At 53.8% G+C, this 24,940-nt stretch overlaps 8 protein-coding genes across 8 annotated transcripts; 5 read left to right on the top strand and 3 right to left on the bottom strand.

Annotated features, from left to right (window-relative positions):
- Positions 1 to 415: 415 nt before the first annotated feature.
- On the top strand, positions 416 to 1,147 carry IWZ02DRAFT_510522 (uncharacterized protein; the record flags this gene model as incomplete). The annotated part of the gene is made up of 1 exon (XM_066770505.1): positions 416 to 1,147. One exon carries the CDS (start codon positions 416 to 418, stop codon positions 1,145 to 1,147), a length of 732 nt encoding a protein of 243 aa, XP_066618111.1.
- Positions 1,148 to 7,104: 5,957 nt separating this feature from the next.
- On the bottom strand, positions 7,105 to 8,369 carry IWZ02DRAFT_437302 (uncharacterized protein; the record flags this gene model as incomplete). The annotated part of the gene is made up of 4 exons (XM_066766607.1): positions 7,105 to 8,009; positions 8,060 to 8,176; positions 8,227 to 8,283; positions 8,330 to 8,369. The coding sequence occupies 4 exons, from the start codon at positions 8,367 to 8,369 to the stop codon at positions 7,105 to 7,107; spliced, it is 1,119 nt and encodes a 372-aa protein (XP_066618110.1).
- A 933-nt stretch (positions 8,370 to 9,302) lies between these two features.
- Positions 9,303 to 10,428, bottom strand: IWZ02DRAFT_494729 (uncharacterized protein; the record flags this gene model as incomplete). The annotated part of the gene is made up of 2 exons (XM_066770059.1): positions 9,303 to 10,172; positions 10,231 to 10,428. The coding sequence occupies 2 exons, from the start codon at positions 10,426 to 10,428 to the stop codon at positions 9,303 to 9,305; spliced, it is 1,068 nt and encodes a 355-aa protein (XP_066618109.1).
- A 664-nt stretch (positions 10,429 to 11,092) lies between these two features.
- On the bottom strand, positions 11,093 to 11,758 carry IWZ02DRAFT_494728 (uncharacterized protein; the record flags this gene model as incomplete). Its single annotated transcript, XM_066770058.1, has 1 exon — positions 11,093 to 11,758. One exon carries the CDS (start codon positions 11,756 to 11,758, stop codon positions 11,093 to 11,095), a length of 666 nt encoding a protein of 221 aa, XP_066618108.1.
- A 1,196-nt stretch (positions 11,759 to 12,954) lies between these two features.
- On the top strand, positions 12,955 to 13,663 carry IWZ02DRAFT_437299 (uncharacterized protein; the record flags this gene model as incomplete). The annotated part of the gene is made up of 2 exons (XM_066766606.1): positions 12,955 to 13,302; positions 13,352 to 13,663. The coding sequence occupies 2 exons, from the start codon at positions 12,955 to 12,957 to the stop codon at positions 13,661 to 13,663; spliced, it is 660 nt and encodes a 219-aa protein (XP_066618107.1).
- An 863-nt stretch (positions 13,664 to 14,526) lies between these two features.
- Positions 14,527 to 15,294, top strand: IWZ02DRAFT_437298 (uncharacterized protein; the record flags this gene model as incomplete). Its single annotated transcript, XM_066766605.1, has 1 exon — positions 14,527 to 15,294. The coding sequence occupies one exon, from the start codon at positions 14,527 to 14,529 to the stop codon at positions 15,292 to 15,294; it is 768 nt and encodes a 255-aa protein (XP_066618106.1).
- Positions 15,295 to 17,330: 2,036 nt separating this feature from the next.
- Positions 17,331 to 18,074, top strand: IWZ02DRAFT_494725 (uncharacterized protein; the record flags this gene model as incomplete). Its single annotated transcript, XM_066770057.1, has 1 exon — positions 17,331 to 18,074. The coding sequence occupies one exon, from the start codon at positions 17,331 to 17,333 to the stop codon at positions 18,072 to 18,074; it is 744 nt and encodes a 247-aa protein (XP_066618105.1).
- Positions 18,075 to 20,047: 1,973 nt separating this feature from the next.
- Positions 20,048 to 24,317, top strand: IWZ02DRAFT_386339 (uncharacterized protein; the record flags this gene model as incomplete). Its single annotated transcript, XM_066765462.1, has 3 exons — positions 20,048 to 21,676; positions 21,727 to 22,756; positions 23,320 to 24,317. Coding segments are annotated over 3 exons (3,657 nt in total), but the record flags the coding sequence as incomplete, so codon positions are not given.
- Between the last annotated feature and the right edge of the window lie 623 nt (positions 24,318 to 24,940).

Genomic DNA, 24,940 nt, shown 5'->3' with positions numbered 1-24,940 from the left:
AATTTTCCACAATACTACAATTGAGAAAGGCAATGGGGAAACCACGAGGATGAAGAGAGTAGAATAACCTCGTGTTTGTGTCATCCGAATCTATGTTGAACAGTTCTCGCATTAGGCGAAGGGACTGTGAGACTGCAGGGCGACATGGGTTTAGGAGATGCAGAAGCGCCATCGATCACGTCATTTCTGCCTATTCAATTTGAACTGGAGGCTGGGAATGGGCTTAGAGGCTATGATTTGCAACATTCTAGCCTACATGGCTCAGCGCATCCACGCACAACACCAACTACCGACTCAACACCACAACATCCTGCCGTCCGAAACGTCAACACGCTGAATGCTTTTGACCTGTATCCTCTTCTTTGAGCTTCTCATCGCTACAACACGCTCACACCCGCGCCGTTTTCATTACGCCATGTCCCACCCAGAACCCTCATCGACTTCTTCTTCAGGTCTCCGCCCAGCACCATCCAGAGAGACGCAGCGATTTGACGCAAGCGGCTCCGACCACCTTTGCCACCATCTGCGTCACTATGATCAGAGCAAATTTGAGCCAGGCGAGAACCATGCGCTGGTTCAGGGCGCCAGGGGCACCTGCGGGCACGATATTTCTGTTCCACAAGAGACGCGCGACAAGATCGTAGAAGGAGACATCGAATCGCCCAGGCATTGCATGGAATGTCTCATACATTGCTATCGCAGCGCAACGAGCAAGCTCTGCCATCTCCTGTCTTTCTGGGAGCTAAGACCAAGGGGACAAGCCCACAAGAACTTGAGGCGCGAGGCGAGGGAGAAAATGATGGATATTGGCAATCTCCAGCTTCTTCAAGATAACAGAGCCGACTGGGAGGACTGCCGCGCGGCCAAAATGACAGCTCGACGTGCTGATGGCACAAGCGTCAAGAGGTTGACGTTCGTGGACAATGACGTTGTCGAGACCCGAGACCAGCAATCCTTCGACGAGTCCTCTGGGACCACTGCCGACCCTGTCGACCCGTCTGAGGACAAGGAGATCGAGAAGACTGCACAAGACCAGGGCATCTCCACACAAACCTTTCTAAAGCCTCAAAACCCTGAGCGACCTACGCCTGAACCCATCTCGCCGCTCCTGCCTTCCGAGAAGGATTCGCCTCGCCAGCCTGATTAAAGCTCTCTGGATACTGGGAGACCGGCAGTCGCGGATTGGGAGGAGTGCGGAGAGAGCCTGTAGGCCATAGTAAATGTCGCCTGGTACCCGCATGTAAGTCTTGCACACGCAATCCTGATCCACACGCGGAGCTGTCTCAAGCCAGTCAAACACTGACATTGTCTATCACGACAGACTAGTATATAACTCCTGGCGCCCCTGTACTATATAGTTGAATGGTCACCTCCAACGGATGAAAGGCAATAGCTTCTTGCAAAATGTCCATCATCCACACCATCTTCGACCTTGCCAACTACGAGGAGCTGGTGCACCCCAAGACCGGCTCGCACTCCCTGATCACGGCAATGTGCGAGCACACAATTGGGGTTTCCAATGAGGTTGCCATCAAAGTTACCAGGAGCCTTCGCGCGAAGCCAACCATGTGCGCGCACTGCTGCTATGAGTGGGAGCGCGAGAGTTTCTCCCGCTGGCATGAGCAGAGGGCCAGGTACGATGAAGGCCACAACGTCGCTTGGGATGATGTCCAGAAGGCTCGGAGGGAATGGCAGTCTGCAAAGGTGAGTCTGACGAATCAGATGACTCTGGAGGACGCCTGGACTGACGAGGAGGAAGAAATGGCCTTCGACTTCAAGATGAGCAAGGCCTATAGGGCTGGTCGCGAGCGACGGGCTTCTCGTCCCCTCCGCTTCAACAAGCAGGTCGATGTGCGCGAGTTTGAGGCTGGTGATGAGTTGGCTGAGAACAAGCGTGAGGCCGGTGAGTTGGAGGGCGAGCCTGAGGCGAAGCGTAAGAAGGTTGAGTAAATCCCGGAGGTCGGAGAGAGGATGCCGTGAGCAGGTCGCTTTTCGAACTGGCTCAGCTGTGACTTTTTCCGGCGCAAGAAGTGGCGGATTTCGTAGATAGCATCAATCGCGACTGTTTTACAAGAGCCATGTCCGTGTTCCTATATGCCCGGTGTTAAACCTTGACATTTGCAAGTGGAGTGAGCGATGACCGAGCAAGCATGACCCCACCAGTGGCCATTTGCCGCTGCGGTGGGTGACAGACGTCTTCCAGCCGCAGGAATCCTAATTTGGTCATCTGCTGCTATTCTAGGATGAGCCATGCCGAGAGACGCCCTTGGTGGTGACTCTCGGCGCCTGGGTCTGTCCAGTGCTCGCTTCGTTGCCATGCCCACGCCATCTTCGAGAGCTGCTCAGGCGCAGTCCACCACGCCTTCGACCAAACTCCCTGTGCGCATCAAAAATCTTCGGCCTACAAGCGATGCCGTCAGACGACTCTCTCCAGTGGTCGTCGTCTCGACTGGCGTGTTTCTCGCTCGCCCTCGGCGCGCGGTCTTCCCTCACGACCACACACTTCGAAGACAGATCCACAACAACGCCCCTCACAGCTCCTCGCTGCCTCCGCGGCTCGAAAGGCTCAGCCAGTGTAAGTCTCTAGAAAGAATGAAATGCCTAGCTTGTGTTTATCTCCCGTTGAAGGCTCTTCATTGCAAGCGTCCAGGCTCCTCCTGCTCGTCGCTCCATCCACTTCGCAGCCGACTGCAGCGACGCGATACCCACTCTTGCAGACCCTCCATCGCGGCTGTTATCAAAGTAAACGTCATGGCAAGTTCGCCCCCTCTCCCGCTTTCCTCCCATCTTTCATGATGACAACCCAACTCGACATTGAGGCAAGGGGCCGAAGAAGCAACAAACAAAACATACTGAGAACGGTCTGACTACTTTGGAAGCCACAGAAAACATTTTCCACGCTTCTGGTGTCCACCTCGCTGATTTGGAAGATCTCTAAGTACGGGTCCCGGTATTTGGCGACATCACTGTCGGTGACACGCCGCGGCTTTCGAGGCGGCGCTCTCTGCACACCACAACAGCAACTCGAATCTCCGCTGTCGAGCTTTGGATGTAGAAAAAAACACTGGGCAGCGCGGGTGCAAAGCAAAGCCTTCCATTCTCGCGAATAAGGCAAGTCTTGAAACATCCCCTTCCGCTCCCTCCAAATCCCCTCCCCACGCTGATTGCAACGATTTACTATGATTGCGATGTTATCCTCCAATATGCGAACAGCCTCCTGCCCAACCGGGTAGCGATGTGCCGTCGCGCACATGACGGACTGGTTGAAACAGTCTGAGTGGAGACTGCCTTCCTCTTGCATCGATTGAATTGAACTTCAGTGAGCTTGCTGACGCCGATCGAATATGTAGGGAGATTATTTTGAGGCCTAAGCCGGACCATTGCAGACTCCCCTTAATCACACCAGAGGTCAGTTTTCCGCATCTCTCTTTGCCCCAAGTCTCCAGTGATGATGAAAAAGAGTGAGAATTACTACGATTGCTTGTTTTGACCGACATGCCAACAGCCTCCTGCCCAAAAGGCAGCGATGGTCGTCGCACAAATTACGGACAAATGTTATCCTCTGAGTGGAGATTCATGTCGCGCGTTTGGTTAAAAGGGTGAGGTTTGATTGGACGAGCTGACACAGAGACGATATCTAGGATTTCCGCCTTGGCGTCGAAGGTAGAGCGCATCGCCTTGAGCCTTTGCGTCTCCTTTGGGCCGCATCATGCCCTTTGCTGTATTTTTCACCATGCGCTGCCCTGTCTGGGGGCTCGACTTTGGTCAGTCTTCTCCGACATATCCAATTTTACTCATGGAAGGCATCCGCTAACATGCAGGATTCCGGATGTTTTCTCATCAGACCTTGCTGCGCGTGCAAAACATCCTTCTTTGTCCGGATCCTCGCAACTACGCCCTCCAACATATGCAGGCGCTCTTTGTTCCACATCAGCCCGGCGACGGCAGGAATAACGCTATTGTTCCCGCGAGGACAATAAGAATGTGGGCGGGCCTGTTTGTAGACACTCATTGATTTGGAAGGATAGGCACGTTCTTCGGACACAATGGACACTTCAGATCGGGGAATGGCGGCATCGGTGCTGTATCTTTGACGCGGTTGAGCAGGGTGGTTGGTACAGCATAAGGCTCCTGGACAATACCTTTGTCCGTTCTTGGACATTTCAAAGACTCTCTTTATTGCAGAGTGTTGCTATGTCCTTTCATGGGTCTGACTCGGACGCCTCGCAAGCAACTGACAACAGTTTCCCTTCAGCCATCTGATGTCATCTCCAGAACTTCGCGCTGGCTGCGTCGGATCAGAGCATTCGTTAGCTCCCATCTACTAATGGAGGCTGACTGTTTGCCTTCCTTAAACTGAACGAAACTTACTCAAGATGCTTCAGCGACACAGTTTCGAGATGGTAGCCACAAGTCAGCCCGAACTACCTGCTCTTGTCATCAGTCCCTTTCTTCTTGTCTGTGAAGAGCGACTTCCGCTATGCTGCTCTCTCTCTGCGCCATGCAGCACAAGATTCAAAGGCTGAAAACGATCTCAAGTCACACATCACAGCATGCAAAGCTCAAGGCAAAGTTTTTGTAAAGCGCAGCCGCCACCCATGTTGAATGAGCAACGACCGCACTGCTTTATTTTTTTATTTTTCTCTCCACCATCATACAGCGTCCCCCTTTTTTATTGTTTTTAGATATAGATATGTCGAGTATCCCAAGCCGGCGACCTCGCAGCGCAAGTCAGCAGCGCATCGAATCCATGCTGCATATCCCTGCACCCCGGAACCTGTCTTTGCCCCCCACCACCAAGTCGTCGAAGTCGAAATCGAGGAGAATTGGCTGGATCGTCGGTGTCGAGGAGCGTCGGAGTCGCCGCACTCGTCGTGGAGGTGCCGCGAGGGGCTACCTTACATGACGGTGCAGTACTTGGTGTTGTCGTTCTTCATAGGATTCCACTTGCGGCCCATTTTGATTGTTTGTTGAGGTTGCTGGAAGCGATTGTAGAAGTTGGAGTGGAGAGAAGTAGCTTGTGCTGGTGAGGAAAAAGTCGGTTTGGGCGTCGATGCGACCGACTTTTATAGGCTGGAGGGTAGAGGATAGATGGTCGGCGTCAATAGCGCCAAGGAAGGCGATTTCGGTATGGGAGTAGTGGTCGAATGGAGATGTCTCGCTATTGAGATGTGTTTCTGGAAGTCGTCTTCTTTGTCGTTTTGCCGCGGAGTTTGTGTTGACGAGGTTGATTTGCGACATCGACAAAGAGCCCCTTGAATGTGAATTCTTTGTCCGTCGCTGCTGCAGAGATCTCAATACAACCAAGACGGCCCAAGATCTCTGAAGATGAAGTATGAGTGTTGCCGCCAAAGAATCTTTTGGTGCTTCACTCTTGGCCCAGTGTCTGCCCTGCCGCGCGCTTCTTTCGGTTATCTTTGCCTGATTTCATTCACCCAAACGGTCGCAATAGAATGAAAGCAAAACCAAAGTTCCTATTCCGAGCTTAGCTGTTGAGAAGGTGGTAGCAACGCTGTCCCTTGACCAAATATGTCCCATTGCAAATCTGTTCAAAGCGTCCAGTGTGCTCCTATCTTTCGCGAATCGTTCGCGGTGGCCTGAATGCGATTTAAGTTGCCATCTTTGAGCTCTGCGCCTGTTTTGGTTTGATAATCTCACAAGGTGCGTGCAAAGGGAGTTGTTGGTCAATGGTCGAAAACGTGCTGTTGCGGAAGTCAAGACAGTCACGCATCAAATGCGGTACTCAGCCGGTCCAGATCTAGCGCTAATGGATGTCAGCAAACAATGCACGCCTTGACTGTTAGATGACGGGCGAAAGTAGGAGAGCTGGCCGGTCATGGCGCAGAGAGGGCCTTCGTTCAAAGACCTCTCAATACAGAGCCAGACATGCGTCAGAGCCTTTCGGTCGCGATTTCCCCTCCCACGTCAAGCATTACAGTCACACGCAAAATCAAGCAAGTAAGAGAGAATACAAATTCATTGGTGGTGTTGTTCCACTGCAAAAGTTCGAAGGACAAAACAAACTTTCTTCAAGGACGGCGCATCTTGCAAACAAGATGCGGAGTGTTTTCCAGCGCTATTTTCGCACATGGAATGAAAGTAGACCAAAATAACAAAAGGGAACCAACCATTCGAATCCTAGAGCTCTGCTACCACATCCAACCTTTGAGGTCTTTCAAGTGCCGACTTGGAAGGGAGACGTGGGTCTCTTGCAACCGAAAGCTGGAATATGTAGTGAAAATCTCGCAGGGCCAGACGTCCTTGATGCGGTTTCCTGACACGTTCCAGGTCATCGATTCCGCTCGATTCGCTGGCTTCGTTATTGTAGAGGTCTGTGAAAAGTGCCGGAGGTGGAAGAACCAGCGCTTATGGACATGGAGCTCCTTTCTCTGCGAGGGGTACCGGCCGCAAATGGACCAGTGGATGAGCCTTTGGATGGAACTGCTCTTGTAGAGGCACTTTTAACTACTCGAGGTCGTGATGTTCGTTGCAAGTACCATCGTCCGGCAGAGCGTTGAGAAGGGCCCGGAGGACATGCCAGACCTTGATTCCCTTGGGCTCGTTCAGCGAAGCTATGTGGGGGGCAAAGCTCTTCTGTTGACCTCGACGTGGAATAGGTCTAGTTCGTTAATGCCGGGGACTGCAGGTTGATTGGTGACAACCATCCAGTACGAGTTAGTCGGCTTGCCATGACTGAGCCTGGCAGGAAGTTGACCTCGAGCCTCGAGCTCTTGGACCGGGATCACTGCCCCCCGCAAAGTCACGCAGCACGCTGCACTAGAAGGAAGACAAGTGAAAAAGCAACTCGATTTCAAAAAAGCCAAAAAGAAAAGCAAAGCTACTCCGAGGACAGCGTATCTTATGAGCAACAAGAGTGCTTTCCAATGCTATACACGTACAAGGAAGGCAAGCGGTCAAATCAAAGAAGAAAGAAAATACCAGCACTCCACATTCTTATTTCAGTCGCCGAGCTCATCGAGCCTTTCCAGCACAAGGGAGAGGAGAAATCAATGTCTCTTATTGCCAGTAAACCCCACCTTCAAAGAAGCTTCAATGTTGTGAGGCCTCTGGTGAGAGAGTCAGGCCATCGCTGGGGTTGGAGACTCAGCGGGAATCAGAGCTATCTACCGCCGGCTCGTGCAGGTCTTCGTCAACGTCATCTGGGAGAGGAGGCAAGTTATCCAGCCCTTCATCCTCATTTGCAGCACTTGGAAGCTCGTAGAGATCGCTGAGGTCCGTTGCGCTGCCATCGGAAACCAGAATGTCCAGAAGGGCGTGGAGAATGTGCCGGACCCTCACACCGGTGGGCTCAATCCCCTCCAGAATTCTCCTCTTCTTTCCATTGAGCATGTGGGTCTTAGCGCGGAAGGTGACCCTGATGCCATTGACTGGGGGATGGGTTACAAACTGGTCGCAGATGGCGCGATCGAACTTGCTGTTGTGGCTGTTCCTCACGTTTATCTCCACTTTTGACTCGTCAGAGTCGATGATACGAGGGATGATGTGAGGAAAAACACGCTGTTTGGATAGGGTCATCCAGTAGGAGTTGGCACCCCTGGCATGTCCGAGCTTGATGTTGACTGTGTCATTGACACGGGGATTGGCGCCGGGGACCTGCGACCTGAATCGGAAGAGAACGTGCTTGAATGCGGTGTTGAAATTGACGGCCCGGGATTGGATGGCTAGATATTGCCCATCACTGGTTCGGTATCGCTCCGCGAGGAGAAGGTTGCCTCTTGACATCGGCATGTGAGGGCTCTCAGGCCAAACGAAGAAGGGGAGGCCGACCGTGGACATGGGGAACTGGAAAAGAAGCTGCTTGACTTCAGGACACTGCTGAATGATAGTTTTGTTCCATGTCTTGCTTGCCAGATGGAGATTGTTGATGTCGGGCACGAGTGTGGCGGGCGACGAAGTGACTTTGGCGAGCGAAGTCGCGATGAGATTGCGGATCTCACAGAGGTGGAGAGCACTGCCGCAGACTTCGAACTTGGTAGCCTTGGTCTCTCCTGGCTCGATGTTAGATGATAGAGGTTTCGCCTGGCAGCGGAAACCCCACCTTTTTTGCCCGTGGCGTTGCCGACACCAGAGTGCGCGGAGGCCTCGTTGGCGGCATCGTCCTCCGAACCTCCGGCGACGTATTTGCTGGCGAAGCCTTGATTGAGCAGGCTGTATGCTGTCTCGGCGTTAGATTGGAGAGACTTTTCCTTGAACTGCGAAGCTCACCTTCTTTCGTCACGAACCGGACAACAAAGTAGGCAGATTCGCCGGTGACCTTGTGCACTGGTTTTGTTAGACGGCAATCGCTTTTAGATGACTCCGAACTTACCAAACTGGACAGGTTGACCCTCGATAATGCGGATGGCCATCTTGAATCGCTTCTTGGTCGGCCGACAGTCTTCTCGAACAGCGGCTGGAGCTCAACTGGCTGATGGGTGCCGTGTATATAACTAAGGAACAAAAGAGGACTCTTAGAGAGTATACTGATGGTCTCAGCAGGTAGAATATGGACTCAGTCGAGAGGCGTTGAGGTTTTGAGGTTGGAGGACCGAGGATGGAGTTTGGCGCTGACCAAAATAGATGCACAGACCACTTCAACGACCATGAAGTCTACCACCGGCACGCGACACGCGGTACGCCAGCTTGGCAGGTCGGCGGTCGTCGATGCCGCACGTGTTTTGACACAGCTGGATGGACCATATCAACAATCGGCCAGCGCGGGCCAACTGTAGATGTTCCCCCCAATGTCGAGACGGGCTGGATATATATCCTTCTCTACATGTTTGCTTGTCGAAACAACTTGCGTTTCGACAAGCCATCGAAGTGATCCCTTCAAGCTTTGAGCATAAGCGGTTTTGTTTCCCCTGGGAAAATCAATTGTTCTCAATCCAAAGACCCGGCTGGCAATTTTACGAGGATCGAGGCCATGGAAATCGTACCCCAATAGAGCGCGAAGAACCACCTGGACTGAGGAAAAATTCTCCGAGAGGCTGAAGGGTGGTATTGGTCCGGTAAATGGGATAGAGCTCGCCAAATTGAACTACGGGCATGATGGTGGGCCATGGCGCCGCCCCAATCAGTGGAAATGCAAATGCAAGCGAAGCACGTTGGGCAACAAACGCCACTGGTTCTGAAACAAAGAAAGAGGAAACAGTCATTGATTGTGTTGGGGATCTGAACCAAGCAACCAGAAACGGCGTCAACAAAGAACTTCCACCCACACGTGTTGCGCAGCGCCATCTCTTACCCGGGAAAGCTCTCCCACACGGTTTTCATATCTATAACGTGGATGATGCGACTTCCTACCACTGTTGACGACCCTGCTCCATTTGATCATAGTTTCCGCCACCAAACACCTCCATACCTGCGAAACCGACAGGGCTACCATTGCTCGATGATTTCTTCGACTTGGTCGGGCTGTCGGGGGCGGGGTCAGACTTGGACTTGTCGTGCTGGGTGGCAATGAGTCTGTTTGAAAACGTGACCTGCTTTCCGGGCGACTTTGGCGGAGGCGCATTGGCGGACGACTGCTTGACCATGGACGACTTGGTGGGGGAGGACTTCCTGGAAGATTCCTTGGACGTAGGATCCTTTGCCGTAGACGACCTGACGGTGGATTGCTTGGTGGTGGACTTCTCGACTGCAGGCTTCTTGGTAGTAGACGCCTTGGTAGGAGTCGTCTTGGGTTGCTCCTTAGCTGTGGATGTTTTGATTGGCGACAAATTGATCGGCGCTGGCTTGCCTGCAGAGTCGTTGGTGGCAGATACCTTGATCGGACCGTCTTTGGCCGCAGAAGTCTTAAATGATGGAGATGTCTTGACTGGACTCTCCTTGGGCGTAGACTCCTTGGTAGAGGAGGTCTCGGACGGAGCGGCCGCAGACGGAGCTGCCTTGTTCCACTTCAGACCGGCAGGGCGAAGGTCTTTCTCCATCTGCTCAGGATCGAGGACGATGACCATGCCCTCGCCGGGCTTGCTCTTCTGAGGTGATCCACCAGCATGAGAGCCACGCTTAGAGGGCGACTGTTTGGGTGTGAAAGGGGGCGGGACGACGGTAGTGCTGGAGAAAGCAGTGGTAGCACTGGCGGCGCTGACGCTTGAGGGCTCGTTGGGCCTGTCCTTGAAGCGCACGCGTCCGCGGACGGGTGAGGCATGGGTCGCGTCAGAGGTAGGCTGTAGAATCGTCAGCTCAGATGTCTCTGCTGATATCAGAGCGTGGGGAAAATGTGACCTTCTGCGTACTGCCTGCAGCAGCCGTCGCAGCGCGACCGGAAGCTCTGACGGCAGCACGGACTTGCTCCCGCAGCTCCATGTTTGCACGATACCTTTGCATGCGAGCAATGGCAAGACGCTTCCAGAAGAAGACCGACACCAAGCCGATCGCGCCGACGATGGCGAGCACTAGGAGGAGGACGAGGTTTGGATGCATCGTGAGGCTGGGGCTGTTTGTTAGCGTTGGCGATGAATCTTCTCGAAGTCTCGTGGAGGAAAACTCACTGGACTGGCAATGGGCCAGCAGAATCACTCGCGTCCGCTTAAAAACTGGGTTTTCTTGACGTTTGTTGACAAGGAGTCTACGGGCATGCGGCGCGCGTGGAATCGAAGAGTCGTTGGGTGTAAGAGGCACGCAGACGCGACGACCGCCTAGTCGATTGGAGGGCGGCAGCGTAAAGCACTCGAGCAGCTCCAGCAGTATCACAGCTCTGGGGAAAGGGAATGGCTATCAGCACAAGAAGAAATGACTCCGCAGGGGTGTTAGTGTCTGGCGGAGGGTAGAGCGAGAGGGCGCTCGCTGCTCGGGCTACCATGTACTCCAATCACCTCCATCATATCACTCGCATTTTGCACACCACACAAAGTCAGCCTCGTCAACGGCTTCATAGTGTATTCATTTCTTGATCTTGATTCAAGCAAGGTCCTATTGCTATCTAATCTCCCATCTTGTCGAACTGAACTTGCACCATGGCCCGAAATCCTGAACCCAAATCACATGCCCTCCGACCCAGAAGTGACCATTTCCCCATCCGCAAATTCCAGACCACCTGATGAAAGTGCGCCACGAGTGAAGTATTCCACCGCGGGTCAAACTCCTCCTAGTTCTTGTCGGCGTTCTTCGGCGCACGACTGGCTTCAGGAGCCTCCTGGTCTTCAATTGTGTTGTCGCTCACAGCTGCGTTGGAGTGACTTCTGCCGGCAGGAGTGAAATCGGCGCGAGCAGGCTGGGCAGATTGGGTATAGCTGTCGTCCTGAAAATCGAAGAGAAGAGGCGACAGCGGACGCAAGTCCTCAAGAGAAGGAGGGCGGTCGGACAGGGGCGTCTTGAAGGCGTGGCGCGGCTCGGAGTCCCGCAGGCCCAGGAAGCGGTAGGCCTTGAGCGGCGGCAGCTCTTCGAGGCATTGTTCTAGCTCTCCGGAGCGAACAGTACTTGCATGGCTGATGAGCGAGGTGCAGTGTTCCTGCTCCTCCAAGTCTTGGTCGATGCGAGCAGCGTTCCAAAGGCATGGGTCTCCGCATTCGGCGCTGTAGTCGAAGTTACCCCAGATATAGTCGTCATCGGAGTGCGGAGAGGAGGTGTCGCTCGCAAAGTTGAGCTTGCGGACCAGAGGCGCGTCATGGTCTCGGGTGCTGCGGCGCTTCGGGGTGCCCTCAAGGGAGAAGTCGTACGTGCCGCTGCGCATTTTGGTGTAGCGCTCACGGTCGACGCGGGCCGCGATGCGCTTCATCTTGTACCAGCGGGAGACAGACTTGCGGAGACCCATTGTGATGGTGAAGGTCTGGGTATAATGAAGGTCGCGGGCGATGTGTTTCTGTCGATCAGTGTCAGCTTAAGGAGTGAACCGCGCTGGAGGAGCATGTGACGTACGGCTGGTGGTGTGTAGGGAGGATGCTTTGACGAAGAGAGGATACGGTCGACAATGAGGTAGTCGAGAGCGTTTTGAAGAAGATGAGGTGGTGGTTGTCTGGAGTAGGACGCCGAAGGAGATGGGTCGACGTTATATACCACCGAAGGTATGCCGCTTCACTTCACTTTGAAGACATCAATAGACCGCCGCTACACTTGAGCACGGACCTGCAATTTGCGAGAGTACTGGCCACGCTGGAATTATTCGCAAAAATGTTGACTTGTGAAGGAGTATAATGTCGTGGGGTTCGCTGAGGGTGACCAGAAATATGAACTTCGTGGCTTTGGTCCATTGCAGGTAGCCTTGTCTTGGTAACAGAAACCAAAACTATTCTTAAGACTCTCAAGAACGACAGCCCTTCCATTGATCATGTAGGAGTAGCTCTGCAAAAATCGAAATGCGTGAGGAGGTTGCTGTCAAACACCTTGGTAGTGGAAGATTCGACTACATCCTACGGGTCAAGCCACTCTGCAACGAGACACTGAGAAATGATACTCATTCGAGGTTCTCATATTGAGCTACGACATTGGATTTGGTGGCAATTTGCGCCCTTTAATAGTCCTCGTAGAGATTTACTGCTTTAGTAGACTATTTGCCGCAAGCTCGCCAGCAATCAGAGACATCGTGGAGCAACGACTTCCCCAAAACCGCAAAGTAGTATTATTAGCATGGATTAGAAGAGAAAAGGTAGGTCAAAATCGCTGCACAGACTCATCCGGAAGTGCAAGGAGATCTATAGAGCTTTGCGTCATGTAAGTGACATAATCGCGAAGCTCAGCTGCAGAGATTCGGTTCAATGGAGTACCAGACCGCTGAAACATGCTGCTGAGAGTAAACGGCACGAAAAAATAAACCATCAGCGTCGCAGACTTTGTAGTGTCTCATCTGAAAAGGCTCTGAAAAGCTCTCTCAAATTCCATGCGCGAGCTTGGCCAGGCGGTTAGCTACCAGCGCAGACGCGTTGCTACAAAAGCCGCTGGCGACTTTCCACGCACGTCCAAACCAAACCAACGACAAAAAACACCTTTTCACTCACCCTCGTCATCATCATCATGACCGAACCCAACATCGAGCAGGTTGGCGGCATCGGCCAGAGCTCCATTCTGAGGACCTACTCCACCGTGAGAGACCTTGACCCGTGGGTGCTCGCCGCCATTACGACCCTCACCTACGCTGCTATCGAATATGGCTACTGGGACCGTTCCAACTTGGACCGCACGTTCAGCCCGCCCATGCCTCATAGGGCTCACCCGATCTGGGAGATTGTCGTGCGTCGACCTGGCCGCTTGCTCTGTGACCCTGCTAACAGAGGATCGCAGCTCGACAAGCGCTACGAGCTGACCGCAGAGCAAGCCATCTGGACGCGTCCTATCTGGGTTGTCGCAGAGAACGGACTTCCCGTATATCCTGGACCTCTTTCATCCGGGCTCCTGTGCTGACGATGAGTAGTGCGTCCACTGGGTCAACAACATGCCGCTCGCATTCTCTCTCAACCGCATGGTCGCTCCCTCTTCCAGCGTCCCCAGCGAGGTCGACACCAACGACTCCAAGGAGGACAAACGCCGCGGCCGCGGCCAGACTCCGCGCTCTCAGCCCGCCACTGGCGTCACTCTCTCCCAGGAGAAAGGTGACGAGCAGGTTGAGCCCGACGAAGGTGACGATTTCGAGGACAACAATGACGACGAGGAAATCCCCCTGCCGGACTTCGACTTCACCGTCAAGGATCTAGAGGGCCTCAAGATCTACGAGTGGCCCAACTGAGTATCGGCAGCAAGAGGCATGCTTCTATATTCACACGCAGCTGGGAAACATGGATTGAACTGGGGGGAAAATGCAAGCATCATTGCTTCCGGAAGTATGCACGTGGTCTGAGGCTTTACAGGTTAGGCTGAGTACATCTTGCTTTCACCACTCTCTAAAAGCAGAACTTGAATCGACGGGGTTTTCAAACATTACGGCTCCCTCGTGCCCAACTTGCCCAACCTGTTGAAGTTTCCGTGCTGTGTCCAAAGTGGTCTCTCGTTTGTCCCGTGAAATTCGAGAATCTTAGACGAACGTCTTGCTCTAGATAGCAGCGCATCCATGATGTCACTTCTTGGACTGACAAGTATTTGAAGTCATCTTTGCAGGCGTCTTTCACCAGCGCATATTCACCGCCTTCTGCAGTGCTCCCCTCGTTTGCTGTCCATATCTTTGCGATTCGCCTTGGCACAGCAAGTAGCTTTACGAATTGCCAACACTCAGCAACCCCTTCGCCTTCCGCCTTCCAGCGACTCGCAGATCGCAGGAAATGACTGCTTGAGGAAGAAGTCGGTAAATTGTTTGCTGGAGTCATCAATGGGGCATTCAGCTCGTTGCGAAAATATCTCCCCGCGTCGAAGGTGAACAAAGCCACATTCTGACAGGACAACGCAGCAACACAACACAGACATTGTTCAGCACTCACAATGCTATTGTTCTAATTTGATTTTCTGTTTAAAAAGGCGAATCTCGCCATTTGACGAGCTCTCCACACAGTCCAGCAACAGAAGCAGCAAAACCAGGAGCAGAACTAGTAGAACCAAAAGCAGCAGAACCAGAACCCAGAAGAACCACCGGCAAGATCGAAACCAGATCTCTTCACAATGGCTTCTCAACTCAACTTCTCTTCCCCCTCGGCACAGCTCAATAGGTCCAATATTGACAGCATCCTCGTAAACTGGGAGAGTCAAGCCGACACCATCATGGCTGCTGAGGCCGCTCTGGACAAGCACAAGGGGCCGATAAAAAGATTCCGCGCTTTTCTGCGGAGGCACAACCCCAAGCAGGCCATTAAGAGCCTTGCCAGTAAGTTCCTCCTCGTTTCTCGCGGCAGCGCCGCGACTGACATGGCGGACAGACAAGCTTCATCCGTAATCGCTAGACCGGTGCCGCGTCGCCCGCGCACCCCGTTTCCTCGCGCAGCCTCAGCCTCACCTGATTCAAGCTCGCCCGCATCGATTTCGACCGCGTCTTCAATCCCCACCGAGTTCTTCTCGCTGCCAGACGCGGCGGGCATCCCCAACTTCTTCGGATCGTCGGACTCGCCTCCCAAGACGGCAGGGCCCTCGGGACCCGTGCTCGTCAACAACAGCAATCAGGTCGGTTCAGGCTTGTCAATGATGCTCACGAGCAAAGCTATCCGGAGAAAGCCAGTCAACCCTTCGCAAAGCCTTCCGGACCCCAACACCATTCTGCCCACTCTTGTACCAGCTTTTGGGCGTGCTCCGGGGTGGGACGTCTCGCCACCTCGCATGTTGCCTCCTGTAGGCCGCACAAACAACTTCGTTTCCCCTGTGTCTCCTGTGAGAGCGCAGTGGCAGAAGCTCACGTCAAAAGGCTCATGTCAAAACATATCCAGCGCGCAGGCCTAAACCATGCGCAGTAGGAGGGAGAACAGCAGTTCCGTTCCGGTTTGCCTCTCCTTGCGACTTTTTGTTCCACAGTTGATCCGGTCCCTTTGTTTATCGCTCAGTTGTAGGGGAACAGCATGGAACAATCAATGTTTCCGTAAAGAAGAATCTAGAAGATTTTAGATGACCAAGTAATCGAAACAATGTGTGCTTGTTGTAATGCAAGCAAAGACCTGAATATCTCAAGCCACGTCCTTTTCGTAGCTCATTGAAAGAAACTTGCCTACCCTTCCTGCAACGTGATAATCGGCCAAGTCGGAATTCCAAAGCCCCCCCCACTTCCGTGTCCATTGCAATAATTCAACGCCTGGGGCGACAAGCCGGGACTTTTCCCCTTCCCAGCGGTCCATGACCCTGGTGTGCACTCTCTCCGACAATGGGCATCCGTTACGGTTTCCTTGTTTCCCAGTGAAGTGTATCTCTGGAAGCCTTGGAGCCAGCTGCGGCGGAGACGATCAGACAGTCGACATTTTCGCATGTCTGGAAAGATCTGATATGTCAGAATACTGCCATGGAGACCCCGAGGATCGCTAAAGGTTGAGGATGGCAGCGATGGATGTTGGCCTTCCGAGCAATGTTTACTCCTGCCGGAGTGAGACAGGGCCGTGCATATTGGCATACCGACTGTGATGAAGACATGAAAAATGCGTGAGGTTTCCACCCTGATTTCTGTGTGGATGCCACTTTGTTGTTTGCCCCCCATGTCTCTCGGATGGCTTCCACAGATGTATCCTCGCGAAGCTTGACTAGCGAATGTTGACTTCCGGGTATGCCTAAGCAGCCAGAGCTCGACAAGAGAGATCATCGGAACCGGAGGTCTATGACCAGCCTATATTGACGCGAGTCCGTGAATCGAGGCAACGAAAATACTCTGCGGAGAAACATGAGGGACATCGATGGCGGAGAGGGTCAAGAGATTATGGAAGGAGAAGTGTCTGCTACACCTGATCAGCAATTAATTCTAGAAGAAGCAGTGGAGACTGTTATTTAGAAGATTAAGATGCTTTTTGCGTGGCTTGACATCAAGTCTGCCCACGGGAGTCTGTGCAGCAGGACACTATAGTCACCTCCCTCTCGATCGCCACGCTAACCCAAATAAACACCCACCACTTCGCAATATCTCAGAACCAAAACAACACGTCGGCGCATATCGGCCCGGCACGTGTTTCCCATGAGTTACTACCCCCCGTCGGTCCGACCACGACTACCGTCCCATCACCAAGCCCATCTTCCACCAGCACTCCATCTCATTTGGCGCACGACAACCCTTCCTCGACTTGAGATCTCATCACGTCAAACAGCTCACGGACATCTCGCTCGTCCAACGTCTATCTCCCTCGTCCCGATTACCAACCCCGTTCGACTGTCCAATTTTGATACCGCTTCGTGGTGGACTTGGTCCCGGTCCTTGGCGAGCTCAAGGCCGAGTAGCAGGCCACCAAGACCGGCGTAAGTCCCTTTACTCAATCACTGACCGTCGTTCTGGCTGACCGTATCTTACAGCAACGAAGTGGGTAGTTATTGTCGTCTGCTTCGGCCCGCTGGCACGCAGCCCATCCAGAATATTGTGCTTGTGGGTCTTCTTTCGATCTCCCCGGACACATCAGTCTCGCGAAGAGGTCTCTTTGTGCTTGACAAAACTTCCCCAATCCTCGAGTTACTTTCTGGTAAGTCTTGTCAGCCGCGAGCCTGCGTTCCATTCTGAACAGACTTTGCACATTGCTCACAGTTTCGTTGATTTCTCTCTCATCCCACATCACTGAAGACATTGTGCTGATATCTCTGGCAGCTTCGTGTCTTTCGTTCGTTCTCCTCTCCTCGAGCTGTTCTCCAGCAGCCCCAAACAGGGCGCGCGATAGTAAGTCTCCGAAAGCTTGACACGCTGATTCTGTCCCAATGAGACAGCATGCGCAATTGATGGTGGCCTGCCCTTCCAAATAACTTACTAACACTAAAACAGCTCCCTTCTCACTGTGTCGCGCTCTCACACTCTCAACATGACCGAGAGACACACTTTCTGCCCCAACTCGCGCGTCACCGATTCTCCGCCATCTGCGCTCACTCGCCAGGTCCTTCACAATCACGCGCTTTCAAACACCCCGCAAGATACCGACAAGCCCGACAGTTACGTAAACCACTGGCTCGAGACCACGCCCTCGCACACTGCCAACGCGGTTTCGTCCTCCGCGCCGCCAACCGTTCTCACCAGGCCCGTCGGCGCCACGCCGAAGTCCTCCTCCAGCAGCATAAGCGACGCCGCCGCCCCCGAATCCGATGCCGCCAGTCGCCTCAGCCAAGCCAGCACGTTGGTCAACGAGGGCCTGGCGCCCGTGTACATCGGTCCCGATGCCAATGACAATTCTGCCGCCACTGTCGCTTCACCCAGCAGGAACATGAGCAGCAGTCTCGCCGCCTCGCTCATGCGGCCGCTGCCTCCCCTTCCTGGAGATGCGCCCGCTCCGGCCATGCCGACTTGTCTGCCGCCGCCGCCGCCGATGGCAGGAGGAGAGATGCCGACGGGTAGGATGATGACAGGCGACACTTTACCAAGTCGTCAGGAAGCGAGGGGTAGCAAGTGGGAGGTGACTCGTCACCGGTTCAGCCGGTTGATGGCTGTAGTCAGGGGCGAGGCTCGGGAGAAGAGGGAAGAGCGGAGGAAGGCCAACAGTCGAGACATGGCGCTGAAGCGCAGGATGGGGGAGTTGCGGGTCCATGATGAGGAGGCTGACGATGTCCATTGAGGAATGACGGAATGTTGCATGGGACGAGAGGGAGGGGCGGTGGCTGAGAGTAAAGAGACATGTCCAATGACTTGGTACAGCTGCGATTATAAAAATTTGATCGTCCAGTCGGATATGGAATGGTTTCGAAGCGAAAAAAATCTTGGTCGTTGTCGAGGGATTGCAACGTCGAAGTGTGGTCAAAGTTCCATGGGTCAGGGAGACACACGTCCATTTTTGGACCATGAAGTGTCTCCTGGCGAGAGGGAAACCACGGCCTAGCGTCGTGGAAACGATGGCTGTAGTACCGAATCGAACTTCAGAAGAGCGGTAGGCTTGAGAAGTCGCTTCCATTTGTTAGGGTTGTCGAGGGTATACAAGAAGCACGGTCTCTGCTGTTTCCTCATCGCGTAGCAGATCCTCGACTCCAACTCTTTTGGTAATATCTGCCAAGCACCAAAAAACACTATGTATCTTCTCTTCAACTCCTGAACTAATCGTCGACTATCGGCGCGGACCATCCGATCCCTCATCTTGACAACTGGACCAAATCCCCAACCAGAATGCCGAGCGAACCTGTCATCCCGGCACGTGCGATTCCTGACGAGATCCACGACATGCTGAGGCGCCTTCGAAGAAAATAGCGTGTCTGCTTCACTCTAGACTGGAATCCCACGCAAGACGTATGCCAGGATGGGAGTTGGGAGACCCATGATGAGAGTCTTCGCCGACGCGTTCACCCTCACGAGAGATGTCATGAGCGCTGCTCCTCCGCGGGTCTCGACTTTTACGCGATCTAACCTGTGTTACGACAGTATCGGCCGGGATTACCGAAGGGCTGAATTCGCAATTTTGGTCCCGATTCAATGGAATGCCGGCAACCGCCAGATGACGTGGCGTTTGATTGGAAAAGAAGGCTCCTGGGCGAAACAGGATGCTGTCGAAGCAACGGATCATTTTCGCATCGCGGAATCGAGAATTGTCAATGCAGCCGAGCATATCGGAATAGCGGAGGTGGATGCAGTGGTCTGGCATGTAATTGACGGCGCAATGTGAGCGGGGATAGTTTGCGCGAGGGTGCTTGTTGCAGAAAAAAAAATGGCGTTGTTGAATTTAGGTTTTGGTTAAGATTTTGTGAGCGGTGATTGCTCCATCAGTTAGCATGTGAAGATAATATTAACGACCCTGGGAGTCGTATAGAACAGCCATGGAAGCTCACAAATTTCCCCATCGTGAACTCAGGAAGTTCTTCTTGGTTTGCCCATTTTTGAAGCATCAACTGATCAGAAGCCACCCGATTTGTGGCCGTTTACTTGCGAACAGTTGCGAAGTGTTGCGTCTCTTGTCAGCATTCCCTCCCCTTTCATCCCCGACTGTAAAGCTGCGAGACAAGTCGACCAAGTCGCCTTGTTATTCTAGATTCGAGTGACAAGGTTATTTCCGGCCATAGCCGCCATGCGCTCTGTTTCAATTTCGCGCTTTGCTTTCCTGAGGGGCCGGGAATTGGTCCTGCACAGAGTAAATAGACTGGATGCATGTCTTGACGGGTCGATTTTCTGGCGCGGGGAACCGAAAGTGCTGATAGCGGAAATATGGGCTGTAGAGAAGGTCGAGCGATTTTTCAGCCCAACGCATCACAAGAAGAGTCACAAAACAGCGACACATTTGCCCCTGTTGGTGCAAAAGAAGGTTGAATGTCGAGCGGGATGGATAATTCCAGGCCGGGAGGACGCGCTGACGCGTCGAGGGATGTTGGCCCAAGCTCCCTTGAGCTCCGCATTTTATCACCACCGACACTCAACATCCCTCTTGACCATTGCACCTCTTCCATGCATCAGTTTGCCGTCATGGCACCCCAATGTCAAGCTCTAAACCTCTCCGACGAGAGTCCTTGCACCGGGGCAGCTCACAGCTATGCCTCTGGCCTGTTCTGCCGGTTCCACGCCCGCCAGGCCCACGGCCTATACAAGGGTTACAAGCGGCGTAACGCGTAGCTCGACGCCCTCGTGGCCAATCCCCCTCCATACTTGAAGAAGACGAAAGAATCGCTGAATCAGATTTTCTTTTGGGATATTGACCACGTCGAGGAACTCAAGGAACTCCACACCCACCTCTTCTACCGCCACGCGCTGCTGGATAGGGTGATCCGGGCCCGCAAATTGCACACGAGCCGTTTCTACGCCCTCGACTTTGACTACGGCCACAAACAATACCTCGATCAGCTGTCGGGCCAAAAGGCCTCGGTTCTCCGCGCTCTCGAACGCCTCGAGCGACGCACCGCCGAGGTGATGTGCAGCAAACGCAAGTGGTTCAACTGGGTCCGCCATCTCGAGGACAAGGTGGATAAACAACGCGAGGCGGAAAAGAAAAAGGTCAAACAAGAGGCTGCGCTGTTCAAGAGACACTGGAAGGAGGTTGAGAAGCGCATGCGTGACCTGCGCAAGAAGGAGGAGGAGAAGAGGCAGCAGGAGTTCTTGGATCAGGCATGGCGGGAGCGCCAGAAGCTCGACGTCGAAGATGACAGCGACGATATGGAGTGGGATCCCATTGAAGATGTTGTCGAGGATGAACGTGGCAACTACATTGATCTCATCAAGCACTTCCTGTGGCAAAAGGCAGATATGGCTGTCAATGGCCACGAGGAGCGCTCACGCCAGCCCATGGAGGACATCAATGGCAGCAAGGCACAATCCAAACAAATCGAACCACCAAAAAGCAAGAGCGCGAAAAGGAATGCAAAGAGAAAAGAACAGGAGGCCCAGGCCAGAAAACCAAAGACCGAGCCGCCAAAGCCGGGAGACGTGCACATTGAATCCGCCGCCGAGATGCGACATCGTTTGAAGGAGGGCGAGGAGATCAAGAGAGCCGGAGGGCTGACAGCCATCGGGACGATTGACAACCCCACGGGTTTCAAGACTGCGCCCCTATCCGACCGCGAGGTCACCATGTTGCTTGGCCAAGTGGTTGAAATCAAGCATCTTCTATTCTGCCGCTTGCTGCTCTCCCATGCCGCACTGCTTCCAGCTGCCCTGCGTGCCAACAGCGTCTACGACTTTCTCGCCGACGAGGAGGTCAACAATACCGACTTGCGCGATCTGTGCCTCAAGATGGAGCAGCCCAGTCTACAGGAGATCCGCGACGCGTGCGCCGACTTGGGACGCGGCGAAGACGAAGAAGAAGACGACGACGAGAAAGATCAGGTTGCGAAGCCGCGCAATATGCCGGCAGGAATGATTGCAAGTGCGATCCCTCGTCATTTCCAAACCGAGCGCGAGAGGATTCTCGTTCAGAAAAGAAGGAAAATTGCTACTGAGGAAGGCCATAGCACTCTGGTCGACTTTGGCGACATTGACCACTCGGGCCAGTACGTCGTCCGTAAGATACGCGTCAAAGTGTGCGGTAAGTGGATCTACAACTATCCCTTAAACAAGGCCATGACGCGCAGCGGGTGGCTGCCATTCTCCGTCATTGCCAAGGACTGCTCCTTGGGGGACGCCATTCAGCTGTGCAAGAGTTGGGACGAGTTTTCCGAGCTCAGCGCCCTCGCCCTTTACAAGTACTTTCCGGCCGGGGCGTGGGGAACGTGGGGCGAGGACCACTTTGTCAAGCAGTTGATGATTCTTGTAAGGCTCGTCGTGCATTTTGCTTGGCCAATGAGACTGACCGCATGTAGGGCTTTTTCATATTTTACAAGTTCGACAAGGCCGACGAGATGACGGGACGCCACCAGACTCCCAGGAATGCGCCAGGACGCAGAAAACACGCTGTCATGGAGGCGCGGAACTTTATCTGCGGTCACGTTAAGCGCGATGATCCTGTTTCGCGTCGCTTTGTTCAGTATCTGGCACTCATGACGAACCGGGTCGTGTTGTTTGCTCGCGATGTCAAGACAGGCAGAGTCCTCGTTCAGCCCCCCAAAGCCGAGCTCTGGCTGTTGCGAGAGAAAAATGGCCTTGGCCGCGCCAGCAGAGGCGAGTGGAACATTGTCAAAGAGTTCGGCCCGGAATTGTTCGAAGAACTGGACAGGCAGCGCAAGTGGAGCTTCGGATTCAGGGACTACTACGACATTTGCGTCTGGGACCTCGACCCGGGCGAAAGCTTTCACTTCCTGTACGATGCGGTCCACACGGCATACATAAAGGCTCTGCGCTGCGACAAACCCAGGGACTTTTGGCGCTCCATCATGCCCATCCTGCGCACCGTCAGGTTAGAGCCGCAAACTGGCCGAGTTCGCGACCTTTTCCCCGAAGAGATTGAAGCCGGTGGCATGAGCATCGCCGACAGCTTCGAAGACGGCACCACAAGAAATGTCATCAGAGCCGTCACGTTGGACGAAGCTCGCTCGGGCTTTGCTGGTGGTTTCTCAGAGAAATTGCCCGTGCAGCTGGCATACACCGAGGCCGACAGGCTTGAAGACGAGATTTTGTTTCCGTGGGGAAAAACGTGTCTTGCGCTCGATAATCTGCGCATCAGCGACGTCGAGGAAGAGGAGGAGCAAGATGATAAGCCCATGCTGGCAGACCAGGGCCAAATAATGGAACATTCCGGGAATGGCGGCTTCAATCTCGACAAGTTTGTCGACGACATTGACCCCGAACAACTCGACTTTGACTCCGACTGCGAGGACGAAGACGACGATGAAGATGAGGATGAGGACGGCTCGGGAATCTCTGCCCCTGATCCGCGCTTGATCAGGAAGCTCCGTGAGGCTGGTCTTCCCGTGAAAAGGTTCAGACACAAGACATGGGCCGATTTCAAAGCGTATATGCGGAATCACTTCGGCGACGCTGGCGGAGCTGCTGTTGCGATGAAGGAGTACGGTAAGCTGGCATTTGGAGGACGTTTTGAAGAACAAGTGGCAAGCGGCGGCAGGCTACTGGGATTGAGCGAGGTGGGAACCGCGCTCACGCTGATCCAAAGCAACACGGCGATGGGTCTGAAGCCTCAAACTCCTTACCAGCTGATTGATCCGGGATACGATCTACAGGCCATGAGCATTGGAAAAACGAAGCTCGCCGCGACCGACAACCCGACGGCCCTCGACGAACAGATGGCGTACGAGTGGGACACTCAGGTGGAAAAGGAAAAGGCCTTTGGTAAGCAACTGACGACGAACACAGGACAAGTGGCTAACGACATGTAGCATTCAAAGACAGTTGGCACCGCTCCGACCTGACAGCGAACGCTCCAGACATTTGGGAGGAAGCCACCTCCATCTTCTGGGATTTCGACTACTGGATGCGCCGCGAGCCCTCCGACATGCAAGCCAGCATTGAATGCGCAACCAAGACTTTCAAGATGCTTTCATGGCTGCACGTTACGCCTGACTGCGACCACCGCATCTTCACTGACATGCGCCGCGCCATCAACATGACGACGCTCTTCTTTTCCGCCTCCAAGCGTGATGATTTCCTCGCCACGCCCGGAGGCTCCCTCTTCAAGGAATCGTTAATCATGAACCAAGAAGCGCGCGCCAGGACCCTGCCTCCAGATGCCCGATCTCCTCTCAGCAATGCTAAGCGTCCGCCGGAGCACTGGGCCCCCGTCGACGACATTCTCAGAAGAAACCCACGGAAGCCCCCCTTTGAGCGCATGCCGGCCGAATGGGACTTGACGATTCGTCCAACGCTGGCCTACCTATACCGTGGCGGCGTCATCTGCCCCAGCTACGGCAACTTCGGCGAAGCCTTTGTCACCGCACTGGAAGAACCCGGGCGCCCGGCGCCCGACCTCTTCATCGACTACCGCATCGCGCTGAATCACCACGGCTTCAGCGTCAGTCTCACAGACCCGGACAAGCTAGAGCCACTCCTAGCGACGGCGCAAAAGTTCGCCGCCAACCACGGCGCCCACAGCTGCTTCACGGTCCTCACGATGTGGAGCACCGCCCACTTCTGGCCGCTCACGATCGGCTACGGCATGCGCGGCGACCTCGCCTTTTACGACACGGCCGGCCGCTGCTGGGAGTGGAAGTTTGTGCCCAAGGACATGCCGTTCTCCGAGCGCAGCATGCACAAGGCGCTGTCGTTGCGCTTCGCCCCGTTCCAAGCCATCAGCTCGCAGATTAGGGAGAAGATTGTTTTTAGGTGTGATCGCGTGCTGGTCATGGGCAAGGATAGGTATGAGTGTGGGGTCTTGACTATGGCGGCGATTTGGATGATTACGACGCGTCCGTGGCTCTTGGAGGTGGATCCGCGGAAAAGCTGGTTTGGCGTTGGGTTGGATTTGTTGGAGGGGTTGGATCAGAAGTGGTGGACTTGTTGATGGCGTTGGTCGAGATTTTGGAAATCAAGGTGTGTATCTGGGATGCTGTCATGTCGGCTTTGGATGTTCTGGATTACACTCACTGGCCTTTCATAGGGTTGGTTTTATACACTGTCTCTCCGACTGGTTTACTTCTTACCTTCGAATTGTCTTCGCTCTCAAATCCATGCGACAAGGCTTTCATCTCACTGAATAGCAGACAGGCCATTGATTTCCGCAATTTTCTGAAGCCTATTGCCGAAAGTCGGACTCAATTATAAGTTTTCGGTTCAGGCTTGAATGCTCCATTAGAGTGGCCGTCTTGCGCAAACGGCGACAGAAAGAGAAGAATACACACAAAGGGCATCATTGGAACGACCAGCCATCGCTGCTGCAGTTCAGTTCCACATCTCAAAGCAAGCAAAAAACAAGCAACTGAGCAAGCAAGATTACAGTTTGACGTACGCGCGCAGGCGCATTTGTCGGTGTTCTTCTCTTCCCGTTCATCCGTTATGCCACGACTTTTGCTAATAGGACTCGGCCTGTCTTTCTCTGGGGTACGCCTTTTGTCATTTTGGGCGCGTCCTGGATGGCCTTCTACGGTTGTTTCGAATGCCGAAGCAACGAGCAAATACGGTTCGCAG

This window comes from Phyllosticta citriasiana, assembly GCF_038021145.1.
Source record: "Phyllosticta citriasiana strain CBS 120426 chromosome Unknown IWZ02scaffold_19, whole genome shotgun sequence".
Taxonomy (NCBI): domain Eukaryota; kingdom Fungi; phylum Ascomycota; class Dothideomycetes; order Botryosphaeriales; family Phyllostictaceae; genus Phyllosticta; species Phyllosticta citriasiana.
The sequence above is the reverse complement of the archived record's forward strand: the minus strand, read 5'-3'. Positions and strand labels throughout refer to the sequence as shown.